This window comes from Polypterus senegalus, chromosome 2, assembly GCF_016835505.1.
Source record: "Polypterus senegalus isolate Bchr_013 chromosome 2, ASM1683550v1, whole genome shotgun sequence".
NCBI lineage: Eukaryota > Metazoa > Chordata > Cladistia > Polypteriformes > Polypteridae > Polypterus > Polypterus senegalus.
This window is the reverse complement of record NC_053155.1, coordinates 318828699-318841995: the sequence shown is the minus strand read 5'-3', so window position 1 is coordinate 318841995 and position 13297 is coordinate 318828699. Positions and strand designations below refer to the sequence as shown.

At 43.3% G+C, this 13297-nt stretch overlaps 1 protein-coding gene across 1 annotated transcript in view; it reads left to right on the top strand.

Annotated features, from left to right (window-relative positions):
• LOC120524086 (interleukin-18 receptor 1-like) overlaps nt 1–12405 on the top strand; it is a 138015-nt gene extending 125610 nt beyond the window's left edge. The window contains exon 11 of the mRNA XM_039745943.1: nt 11449–12405. Within this exon, the coding sequence (XP_039601877.1) occupies nt 11449–11792 (344 nt within the window). The 3' untranslated portion in view covers nt 11793–12405. The remainder of the gene's footprint in view (nt 1–11448) is intronic.
• The last annotated feature ends 892 nt before the right edge of the window (nt 12406–13297 follow it).

Below are 13297 nucleotides of genomic sequence, written 5' to 3'. Positions count from 1 at the left end.
CTTGAACTCCCCGATCAGAGCCTCCATTGACTCTGCGAAGATCACAGCATCGTCAGCCAAGTCAAGATTAGTGAATCTCTCTGTACCAACAGATGCCCCACAGCCGCTGGACCCCGCAACTCTGCCCAACACCCAGTCCATACAAGCATTGTACAGATTAGGAGCAGAACACACTGCTGACGGACCCCCAGAATCAACTGGGAAAAACACAGAGGTCCTACCTCCTCTCTGCACTACAGCACTCCCAGTACCAGTGTACAGGCCAGCCATGATATCCAGCAACCTCGAGGGGATCCCATGAAATCTCAGGATGTCCCACAGGGCAGCTCGATCAACTGAGTCGAACGCTTTGTGAAAATCGACAAAGGCTGCAAAGAAACTCTGCTGATATTCGCGTTTGCGCTGCATGAGTACCCTCAGTGCCAGGATGCAGTCGATGGTAGACTTCTTAGGCATAAAACCAGATTGCTCCAGTCGCTGGTAGGTGAGCAAGTGATCTTGTTTCGCTATTGCTAAATCACCTGGGAAATTAATGATTGTGTCCATTTCACAAAACTGCATGCACTTACCAAACATTAATGTGCATAAGTCGTTCCTCACTGTTTTCCAAGTTTTGCCGTAGAAGATTTGCTGAAGGGCATCTTGACAGTTGGAGTGTTCACTTTCATTCCAACATCAGGGGCAGCTGCACATGACATCAGATGGTGGTGATGAGAAAACAGAAAAATGATAAAAAAAGGAAACAGCAATTGGTAATGATTGTAAATCCATAGATAGATAGACAGATGTGAAAGTCACTATATAATAGATAGATAGATAGATAGAGTTAAAGACACTATATGATTGATAGATAGATGTGAAAGGCACTATAAAATAGATAGATAGAGTGAAAGGCACTATATGATAGATAGATAGATGTGAAAGGCACTATATAATAGAGTTAAAGGCACTATATGATTGATAGATAGATAGAGTGAAAGGCACTATATAATAGATAGATAGAGTGAAAGGCACTATATGATAGATAGACAGATGTGAAAGGCACTATATAATAGATAGATAGAGTGAAAGGCACTATATGATTGATAGATAGATAGAGTGAAAGGCACTATATAATAGATAGATAGATGTGAAAGGCACTATACAATAGATAGATAGATAGATGTGAAAGGCACTATATAATAGATAGATAGATAGATAGATAGAACTTTATTTGTACAGTCCACTAGGAGTAGAACTAACATGCAGCTATGATAAGTCACTTTAAAAAGTAGTTTTTTGGTGTTGTTATAAATGCTCCATGGTATTAGCGCATTGGTAAAAGATTGCAGATGTTTGGTGCATAACAGCAGAAGGCCACCTCTGCACTTCTTTTTACTTCTTATTATGTTAAGCACTTTGAGCTACATTTGTTTGTATGAAAATGTGCTATATAAATAAATGTTGTTGTTGTTGTTGTTATGCTTTGGTTTTGGATTAATAAACATGTTGCTATTCGAAGATGTAATGGGACAGGCACTCCAAAATATGGGAAGCAGCAAGACTCTGTAGAGCTTTATATATAGTACCATTAAATGCATTTTAAAGTGAATTCTAAAAGACACGGGTAACCTTTTCAACAACGCTAGGACTGGTGTGATCTGCCCCAGTTTTCTTTTTCTAGTTAAGATTCTTGCTGCTGCATTTTGCACTCACTGCAGTCCATCGATGTCTTTCTTACAGTACGTCGTTCTTTTCGGAGTTTGTCACAGTGATGTAATCCACTAAAAACAAAAGCAGGAATTCATTTCTCAACGTTTTGAAATGTTAGAGGATGCCTAGCTTTTGCAATTTTCCTCATTTGATAAATGCTGTCCTATTAATCTGGTTAATTTGAGAGTTAAAGTTTAAGTCACTGAGGTGGGCCGGCGCCCTGTCTGGGGTTTGTTTCCTGCATTGCGCACTGCGTTCACTGGGATTGGCTCCAGCAGACCCCCGTGACCCTGTCGTTAGGATATAGTGGGTTGGATAATGGATGGATGGAGTTTAGGTCAGAGTCCATGACTACACCTGAAGTCTTTTCTGCTGTCTTGACTCTCAGTACTAAGAGATCAAGTTTATTTTTACAGCCCTCACTTTTCCTAATTGTCTCCAACAACCTCTGTGTTTTTTCCTTATTTAACTTTTGAGAATTCTGTAATACTAGTAACACATTAAATGAGTGAGCCCAGAGAGTGATATATTTAAGTCAAGCTGTGTGTCCTCTGCGTATGACTGTGGTAGTTCGCCTTGTGTTTCAATATAATCTGTCCTAATGGAAGTATGGAGATTGAAGATAACAGCAGGCCCAGAGCAGATCCTCCATATAAAAATGTCATGGGTCCTCAAGCTACAATCGCCACAACTAACTGAATATTTCCTACCTGTTAAACGAGACTAAAACCAACTTACAATGCTCCCCAAGAGACCCACCCATTGACCAAGGTCATATTGTGGTCTACAGTTTCCAAAGCTGTGCTTAGGCCCGTGAGGACAAGATCAGATATGTGGCCTGTGTGTGTCACCATTAAGCCACAAGTCATTGTAGGAAAATGGTGAGAGACCTCTGCTTCATGGCCCAGCCAGGGATGCCAAATAAATGTAGGAAATGCTGTCATAATGTCAGTAAAAGAACTGAGTGTTTGGTGTTGAGGAAGAGCACTAAGCCACAATACGTAATTAACAAAAGGGGGTCTTTCTTAGCATAGATGCTGAACTTTCACATTAAGGTCCCGAATGCCCAATTAACACAATGCACCTGCTACACGGGGTCTGTCCACCTCCTGCCGTTTATTGGAGAAGATACAAGACACAAGAAACATTGTACACAGGACAAGGACACCTCAGTCCCCTTCAAAGTAGCCACCTTGGGACCTCAGCCAGTTCTCCCAGCGTCTCTTCCACTGTTCAAAACACTCCTTTGTTTGAATCGCCTTCAGCTGCCTTGTCTAATTTTCCCAAATCTCATCGACAGTCTCAAATCTCTTCCCTTTCAAAGGTGACTTTAGTTTTGGGTAAAGCCAGAAGTCTCAGGATGCCAAATCTGAGCTGTAGAGGGAGCAATTTTTGAAGCATTTCATGCCCGATTTTTTATTTGCGCTGCACTCGTTGCATTGTCCCCAGAAGCCTTCTGCATCATCCAAATAGTTTCCACAGACAAATATTCAGTCTTTACTCAAAATTTGCTGTTGATACGTTACTCCACTCACTCTGTCATTTGTGAACATGATGGCCACACGGTACACATGCTCACTTGACGGCGTCTAGCGCCCCCCACTGACTAGTCCAGTGAAGTCTTCATTGTTCCAGGCTGCTCTCCTTACCTGTCAGATGTCACAAATAAACACACCAGACATCACGAAGGTTTGAGGCAGCCACCCGTATAATGTGTTCTGGCTGCCCCAAATATAGAGATTTTTAAAGAGTTGTTGACAAGCCTGAGTCCAAAACAGAACTGATCACATACAGTAAAGATGGCGGATTTAAAGGCCCATTCAGGAAGTGAAGTCATCTTTAGGGTCGGACCTGGAAGTGACATCATCTCTGGGGCTGGATCTGGAAGTGATGTCCTAGGGGACCGGAAGTGATATCATCTCTGGTGCCAGACCTGGAAGTGATGTCCTACGGGACCGGAAGTGACATCATCTCTGTGGCTGGATCTGGAAGTGATGTCGTCGGGACCGGAGGTGATATCCTCAGGGACCAGAAGTTACATCATCTTTGGTGGTGGACCCATAAGTGACATCATCTCTGGTGCCAGACCTAGAAGTGATGTCCTCGGGGACTGGAAGTGACATCATCTCTGGTACCAGACCTGGAAGTGATGTCGTCGGGAACCGAAAGTGACATCATCTCTGGGGCTGGACCTGGAAGTGATGTTGTCGGGACCGGAGGTGACATCCTCGGGGACCGAAAGTTACATCATCTTTGGTGGTGGACCCTCAAGTGACATCATCTCTGGGGCCGGACCTGGAAGTGATGTCCTCGGGACTGGAAGTGACATCATCTCTGGGGCTGGACCTGGAAGTGATGTCGTCAGGACCTGAAGTTACGTCATCTTTGGCAGCGGACCCTGAAATGACATCATGTCTGGGGCTGGAACCTGGCGGGATTTCCCAGGAATGGTCTGCAAGTAATTGAGAAAGACAGTCAGTACACTCCGCCACCCCCTGGTCGGTGGTGGTATTACAACTACTCAGGACCTTTAGCTGCCTCCTACTCTCGTGTGTGACACAGGTTACATCGATGCTGCGCAAACCGTTCTTGTTATATTAATGATCTTGTTGGGCTTGAAAATGGTGCCCTTTTTTCTTAGCTACGTCATAAATCAATCCCAAGTTGCCTAGTTCATACCTTTTGAGCTGGGTCATTTCCGGTGGGTGACATTTTGGTGACCTTTAGTTAGAAAAACATATTATCAGCTTTCTTGCTTACAGAGATCAGTAATTGTCTATTTTTAATCTTCAGGATGCGTCATTAACGAAAACAGGACATAAGTCACGTCACCTTCACATAGCACTAATGACCCCCTGCCGAAGTATATTATGGCTAAGGTTAAGGTTAGGGGCACCCACCACATGACAAACCAGCTCAGGATCTCAGATTAGGACCCGAATGCAGCCATGCCACGGGTGACACCTCAGCTTTTTTTAAAATGGCTGGAGTGCCAATCCTGCCACCAACCCTCAGGTTTTTCCCTACAGGTTGGAGGGCCTAATTCAGGGCTGGGTGCAGATGAACGTCATACCCAGGACGGTATGGGTATGATATAATTAATGAGTGCCTGGAAAGATACAGATTTGGTTAAATCTGACATATAAATAAAATAATGTGTAAACCAATTCATTACTTCACTATTAAACAACAAAGTTAATTTTACTCGTGATGGGATTTAAAGCTAACAGAGAAGAATACAATACTGTGTCTACTCTATATATAAAATCCTAAGCCTAAAAGTGCAACGATTTTCTGTGACATTTTTATGTCACGTGTTTTGTCACACTCTAAATTGGGCTTATTTTAAAACCTACATATATATGTTTGCTATCATTCTTTTCAGAATTTATCGAACTTTAATGTGATGTTCTTAGATTTTCAGATTCTTATTCCATTTTTAAAATATAAACTAAAAAACTTTAAGAACTCGCATCCCACGAGACAAGACTTTGTACCAAGAGATTTAACTAGGCCCGGGGCTGGAAATAAAAGACAAAGAGTAGGACAGCTGTTGTACAGGATTTTAAATGTTCAAAGCATCTTGCAAGATGAAGATCACACGGCATGGCCGCAGCAGCAGCAGCTGATCGAGCAAAGAGGAGGTAAAAAAAATAAACTGTATTTGTTTCCCATTGTGTCACCATTTAAGAGGGGGTTTTGGAGGAGCGACCGGGTCTCCTTGGGGTGCGCTCAGCCCCCCTCTTCACAACGCAAGTGGCAGAGATGTGACGTGGCTGGCACATACTGCAGGCCGGCTGGATTGGCGAGCAAATTGAGCAGGGGGGAACCCCCAAGTATAGACATAAATAAAATACAACACAAAGTGAACATGTAATCTTCTACAATGTTAAAACAATCATCAGTTTTGTAATCTATGACAGTAATTTAATAATTAAAAAATTTGGTACGGCTCCTACTTTATTTCGTTTATCTCTTTCTGTAAGTGATGGTCTCTGGCTGTGAGACTTCTGTCGAGGTAAATGAAGCCCACTTGTTGTAAGAAACAGAACAATACAATCTGTTGATAAACACAATGATTATCGAAATATGATAACTTCATGTGTATCGACGTAGAAGACGGGATGTAAGACAGACAGACACGTAACACAGACGAGGCTATTTAGAGTTCTAATTTATCTTGCCACAGATATACAGGTTTTACGATACCAGGCCTTCGAGGATGACGGCGGATGTTGTATGAAGTTGCATGTTGTTGCTCCTCCAGGGTCATGTGGACGACTCTGCGAGTGTTGGAGGTCGATCTTGGTGTTTGCGACATTGTCCTTTGTCCGAGGTGTGCTGTGATGTTGTCTTCTTCACCTCGCTCTTAGGCTCTTTGTTTTGTCCTCAGCAACTTCGTAGGGGAAAAACGTTACTCTTTCTGGCACAAGAGTGTTTGTGCTATAGTTCCCTTTTTGAGGTAATGGCTGCCAGTCAGTCTTCTCAGACTGGTGTCATTCACTGGTACAGAGCTTAGTGCTACTTTAGGACATCCATCTCCAAGACTCCATGGACAGTAGCTTCCAGGCCAAAAAATGTTTGTGCACCTGTTGTTTCAGAGAGAGTCAGTGGGTTCTCCTCCTAAAGACAGCAGCTCATCAGTTTTCAGGAACCCAAAAGAGAATGGATCATCAACTTTAATGAGGCAGAAGAGACGGATGTGCCTCATTTTGAAGGAAGGTGTAACTTCTGATGATTGGTGCAAGGTCTCACTTTCTCACTCTCTCTCTCTCTCTCTCTCTCTCTCTATATATATATATATATATATATATATATATATATATTGTGAAAAGATCAGACTCGACACACTTAAAAAGGTTTGGGGCAGCCACCCTTATATTAGTCCTGGCTGCAATGGGTTGATGTAGAACAAGAGATGTTTCTCTGTTGGAGTCCAGGATTGAACTGATGAGGGTCAGACCGGAAGTGACGTAGGGGAACCAGAAGTGACCTTCTTCTGACGTCAGCGCTAGAATCGGAAAGTGATGTCATCCTAGGTAACCAGAAGTAACATCTTCAGAGCTGAGTCAGATAGGTTTTCCCGCGGCTGGTCTGTAGAGATAACAGGAGAAGATTTAGTGCACCCCGCCACCCCTTGGCCTGGCGTGGAATTACCTTCACTTGGTCCACACAACATCGCACGTGCGTGACAATATATATATTATATATACAGTATCTACTAGCAGGAGTACCCAGCGTTGCCCGGGAATGTATAACCGGTGAATTTCGCAAATGAAAGAAACAGAACACAGAAACAGAACAAACATTGGCATTTTATTGTAAGTTCCTCCACTCTGGATTCTGTCTGCTGTGGTGTTTCAGACGCCCTTCAAATAGACTTTTTTCTGGCATCTGAAGTGGACCTTCCAATTCTGTCTTTTTTTTGGTGGCATGGGTATATTAGCGAAAAGCAGGACAATTATAATGTGTTACATGCTATTACGTATGGAATAAGCAGCACAGTGAGATAAATTTACCTTATTTACAATACGTCGGAAAGCGAACAAATAGCACCAGTCAGTCAGAAAGAGCAACACTGAAATTGTACTGTGAGTCGGAAAGCAAGCAAATAGCACCCAAAATACATAAAGTCAGTCACGCGCACTGGGTCGTTCACGCTTTACGTCCATACGACAGTTCCCCTTCACCCGATGGAACAAAGTGCTTTGGACTGACGAGACACAAATGGAGTTATTTGGTCAGAACAAAAAGCACTTTGCATGGCAGAAGAAGAACACCACATTCCAAGACAAACACCGGCTACCTCCTGTCACATTTGGTGGAGGTCCCATCATGCTGTGTGGCCAGTTCAGGGACTGCGGCCCTTGTTAAAGTCGAGGGTCGGATGAATTCAACCCAATATGAACAAATTCTTCAGGATAATGTTCAAGCATCAGTCACAAAGTTGAAATTACGCAGGGGTTGGATATTTCAACAAGACGATGACCCAAAACACAGTTCAAAATCTACAAAGGCTTTCATGCAGAGGGAGAAGTACAATGTTCTGGAATGGCCGTCACAGTCCCCTGACTTGAATATCATCGACAATCTATGGGATGATTTGAAGCAGGCTGTCCATCAAATTGAACTGAATGGTCAGAAATACCTCATCCAGAGTCCAGACACTCATCACAGGCTATAGGAGGACAGCGTCTGGAGGCTCAAAGCAGCAAAAGGAGGCTCAGCTGAGTATTGATGTCAGATCTCTGTTGTGGTGCTCACATTTATGCACCTGTCTAATTTTGTTATGATGCATATTTTCTGTTAATCCAATAAACTTAATGTCACTGCTGAAATCCTACTGTCTCCATAAGGCATGTCAGATATTAAAAGGAAGTTGATACTTTGAAAGGTCAGCCAATGAGAAACAAAAATCCAAAGAATTAAGAGGGGTGCCCAAACTTTGTCATATGACTGTATAAGAAAGCCCGCTACAATACAATACAATACAGTTTATTTTTGTATAGCCCAAAATCACACAGGAAGTACCGCAATGGGCTTTAACAGGCCCTGCCTTTTGACAGCCCCCCAGCCTTGACTCATATGACTGTAGATATATTAAGTGATAAAGCTGTCCATTGTCTGCCATCTGTGCCCAGGCATAATGTCATGTGGTGTCCACAAACGAGCAGGAATGCCCGATGAACAAAGGCAAGTGGTTGGAGTAATACAGTAAATCCGGTGGTGTAAGCCCAGATGACTCGATATTGCATCAACAACAGGGCTAGAATGTCTGATTGAAAAAAAGCAACCAGACATACAAAGACAGAGGGACGTAAGGCAGCGTTTCTCAACCTTTAAGTATTTGCGACCCGAGTTTTCATAACAGTTTTAATCGCGCCCCCCTAACATTTTTTTGAAATGTAGATGCTGTCACAATAACGAGACATAAACAGATAAAGGTTTGGGGCAGCCACCCGTATTATCTGGTATCCCAGCTGCAAAAGTCGTTTTTATCAAATAATCCGCACTGAAGTGCATACAACTGAGTCCAGACTGAGGGAAAAGGGGAAAAGGGCAGGCTTTTAAAAGGGAAGACAGGAAGTGAGGTCATAAGGATAGGGCCCACGTTCTTCATTCATTGGATCGAGCCCGGATGTGACATCACAGGGGCCGGAGCCGGTAAGGTCTACTTTCATTGGCTCGGTCCCGGAAGTGGCGTCAAGAGAGCCAGGTGGAATCTCCCGGGAATGGTCTACAGAAAAGGGAGAAAAAGAGTCAGTGCACTCTGCCATATCCCAGCATGCCTCAGAACTGCCTTCAATCAAGCCCTTTAGCTGCCTCCCATGCGCACATGTGTGACAATGCATATTTTATTATACCTACTTAACTTTTACCAACATTTATCTAACTCTATATTTATTGTTCTAGTATTAGAATGTACTTTAAGTTAATTTGTTTTGGTTTCAACAGATTTTATATTTCTTGGCGCTCCCCCTTTTTGTTACTTTGCACCCCTCTAGGGGGTCCCACCCCACGGGTTGAGAACCACTGACGTAAGGCATATCCTGTGAACAGAGATTCAAAGTCAAAGTCAAGTCAAGTCAAAGTGAACTTTATTGTCATCTCATACCATATACAAGTATACAGACAGACGAAATTGTGAAGCTCAGGGTCCACAGTGTAACAACATGATGTGCAAATAGTAAATTAAAAATAGAATAAAAATTAAAAAATTTTAAATTAAAACACAAACAAGACAAGACATTGTGCAAAGATAGGACAAAGAAGTAGCAGCAATATTGATGTGTAAGATATGTAATATAATAAATAATAAATAATAGATATAGATAATACAGAAATGTTCAGTGTATGATAATAATTGTTAAGACGTGTAAACAATGACAGGTCAGAATGTTTCACAGCAGAAGAATATCAAGAATGTCGAAATCCTTAAAGGTCAGTATGAGATTTTCAGTTCTTCTCTCCCTGCACACTCATCTTTACAGGACAGTGTCCTGCGTGTATAAAAGTTCAGTTTTTAGTGGTGGTTGAGGCCGTGTGGAAGATCCCAGGGAGTTAAGGAGTCTAACAGCTAGGGGGTAAAAACTCTCCTGCAGCCTAGTAGATCTGGCTCTGATGCTGAAGTATCTTCTCTTGGATGGCAGAAGTGTGAATAGCCCATGTGAGGGGTGTAAGGGGGTCCTGCACAATGCGGACACTGCGTTTGTAAAATGTGTCCTGTAGTGAAGGGAGAGGCACCCCAGTAATGTTCTCTGCTGTCTTCACTATCCTTTGCGGTCGGATATGTTGCAGTTGCCATACCAGACCGTGATGCAGCTGGTCAGGACACTCTCCATGGTGCCTCTGTAGAACATGGTGAGGATGGAAGGGGGAAGACTTGCTCGCTTCAGCCGCCTCAGGAAGTGTTGTAGTCTCAGCTGGGCTTTCTTGATTAGTGACGAGGTGTTATGCATCCACGTAAGTTCCTCAGTTAAGTGCACACCGAGGAACATGGTACTCCTAACAGTCTCCACATCTAAACCGTTGATGCTGAGCGGGATGTGGGCAGGACGTGATTTTCTGAAGTCCACGATTATCTCTTTTGTCTTGTCGACATTGAGAGAGAGATTGTTGTCTTCACACCGAGCGGACAGTCATTTCACCTCATCTCTGTATGCTCTTTCATCACCCCTGCCTATCAGTCCCAGCACCGTCGTATCTTCCCCAAACTTGATGATGTGGTTGGTGTTGTGCATGGCTGTGCAGTCGTGAGTCAGCAGAGTGAAGAGCAGTAGACTAAGCACACAGCCCTGCGGCGCTCCAGTGCTCAGTGTGATGATGCTGGAAGTGTTGCGGCCCATCCGAACTGACTGGGGCCTCTCTGTCAAGAAGTCCAGGATCCAATTGCAGAGGGTGGTGTTCAGGCCCAACCTGCTCAGTTTTACAACCAGCTTTGGAGGGATGATTGTGTTGAAGGCAGAGCTAAAGTCTATGAATAGCATCCTGACATATGTGTCTTTTTTATCCAGATGTGTCAGGGAAAGGTGAAGGGCAGAGCGTGTGGCATCCTCAGTTGACCTGTTTGAGCGGGTATGCAAACTGAAGAGGGTCAAGGGAGGCAAGGAGATTAGTCTTTATGTGTGACATGACTAACCTTTCGAAGCACTTCATTATGATTGGCGTGAGTGCAACTGGTCGGTAGTCATTCAGGCATGTCACTGATGACTTCTTTGGCACTGGTATGATGGTGGTCGACTTGAAGCATGTTGGGACTGACGACCTGCTCAGAGATGTGTTGAAGATGTCTGTGAGGACACCAGCCAGTTGACTGGCACATTCTTTGAGCACAAGACCAGGTATGTTGTCAGGTCCTGCAGCTTTGCGTGGATTGACTCTGGATAGAGTCCTCCTCACGTCAGTTATGGAGAGACAGAGTGCTTGGTCAGTGGAGGGAGGTGTTGCTTTTCTCGCAGGCTCTTTGTTCTGCGCCCTTAAACTGTGCAAAGAAATTGTTCAGTTCATCTAGAAGGGAGGCATCACCATCACTGATTCATGAATGAATGACACAATCGAAACAGATGGACTTATCATTAGGCCCCTTTTTTAATAAACAGGCATTTTGTTCTGTTAGTAGGCCATAAACCTAAGATAATAAGCTGTGTGACTATTTATTTTATTATTTTCCTCACCTTATCTTTCAAGTCTAGATTAGCACTTCTTACTGTGTCAGTATAAAATATTTTAACGCTTCTAATTGTCTTCTTTCCCCAGCATTTGTGGACAATACTTTGGAATACATCGGCAAAAGCAGAAGAATGATTTTGATCCTAAGTGGCAAAAATGTGGTCGACGAGAGTCATTACGAATTGGTCACCGGGCTGCACTCCGACTTGGTTGAGAAGAAGATTCAGGTGATTCTGATCGAGTACAAGCCTCTGAAAGATCTGAAGTCTCTGCCAGAGTCCCTCCGACTTCTTGTGAAGGAAAGGGGCACCGTTAAGTGGAAAGATAGTCAAGCCGACAACTACAACTCTCGCTTCTGGAAAAAGATGCGATACTACATGCCGGCGAAAAAAATGGCGTCGCCTCATACCGATGAAATGAATTTGCTGTGAAATCTCTTTACATATCCAATACAAAGTGCCTGAAATTGCTGTAATAAAGTTACATTTCAGGGGACATTAGAGAAGATGAAAAGTGAAGTGATTTATTTGTGCCCTGCCCTTACCTTGGACTCTAGAGTTCGTGGATTGAGAAGATAGCATGGACTCAACACGGACTTAAGCTTCAAACCAAGTAAACTGCTATTTTTGTAACTTTGTAGCTCTCGTTTTGCCTCCTAAAATTTTAAATAACGTATCTTTAAATTGTGCTGGATGTTCTTCGATAAGAATTGGACTTCCCAGGCTCCAAGTTTTAGTTTGTGTTGGACATTCCAGAAGGTGCTCCTGCACTACAGTAAATGGTTTCTGCCCCATTTCAACTCATCATGCAAGGAACACCTTGTGTGTTAAACCGCCTTTTTAAGGAGACTGTGTGGCCAAGTGGACTTTAGGCAGTCAGGGTTGATGGTTCAGTCCCAGCCTGTGAATCTTCACTGCGTGACCCACAGTGCGGGTCCCGTCACCTGCCTGAACATTTATGTTGCAGCTCTGCTGTGCCATCGAGTTGTCTTCACTACAGAAAGATGATCGGTAAAGGCTGATTATTAAATGTCTTTGAAACCTGTCCGCCATGTGAAGGTGCTATCGAAAGGTCGCCGATTTAAGCCGTGATTCTGAGTCACTGTATGACGCCGTACAAGTAATGACGTCCATCTGCTTCTTCTAGACATCTGTGCAACTAATCAGGCCCGATATGCTGAAAAGCAGGCCCATCGCTAGCGCTCTCCTTCCTTGACTGTATGGTGGCTAATATAAGGATAGGCCAATATCACCCCTCCTGCCCCGAAGCACCCTGCCGTATGCCCCTCGTTCAATATAATCCATTTTAAACAGTCAAATTATTAATAATACTAGGCTGACCGCCTTTTAAGTTGACCACTTCTTAAGGCAATTCAATTTGTAGATCAATCTGATATTTTAGACAAACTCATTAATTTGGTTATATTGTATTTGAGCGGTATTACTTTAATACTTGTAGTTTCTGTTATATTTGTGATGAAATTTAAACTTTTTTTCTATATTGAGGTCGCCCTTTTGAACCCCCCTGATATTTACTACGCGGTGAGGCATTTGTACTCCATCAACATGAATTATTTCCAGAGACATAATTTTGTCTATTTTGTCAAACGATGGGAGCACCAGAACTCTGCTCACATGGCGTCGCTTCGTACCGCAAGCTGCAAGTAGTAAGTCTGTGATAAGCAGAATACCGCTACACTCTCCACTCACGGGACGGAAGGACAATCCCAACCGCTTTTATATACGTAGTAAGAAGGAAGAAGAAGATATCACACAGTCTGGAGTAGAAAATCATCTTTTAGCTGGAAAAACGAAACTACAAATCCCATCGTGCATTGCAAAATGTTCGGGGCGTGTGTGAACCTCCGCGCCTGCATAGCACTCACGGGACGGAAGGACAATCCCGACCGCTTTTATATAGAAGGATATTGTAAACA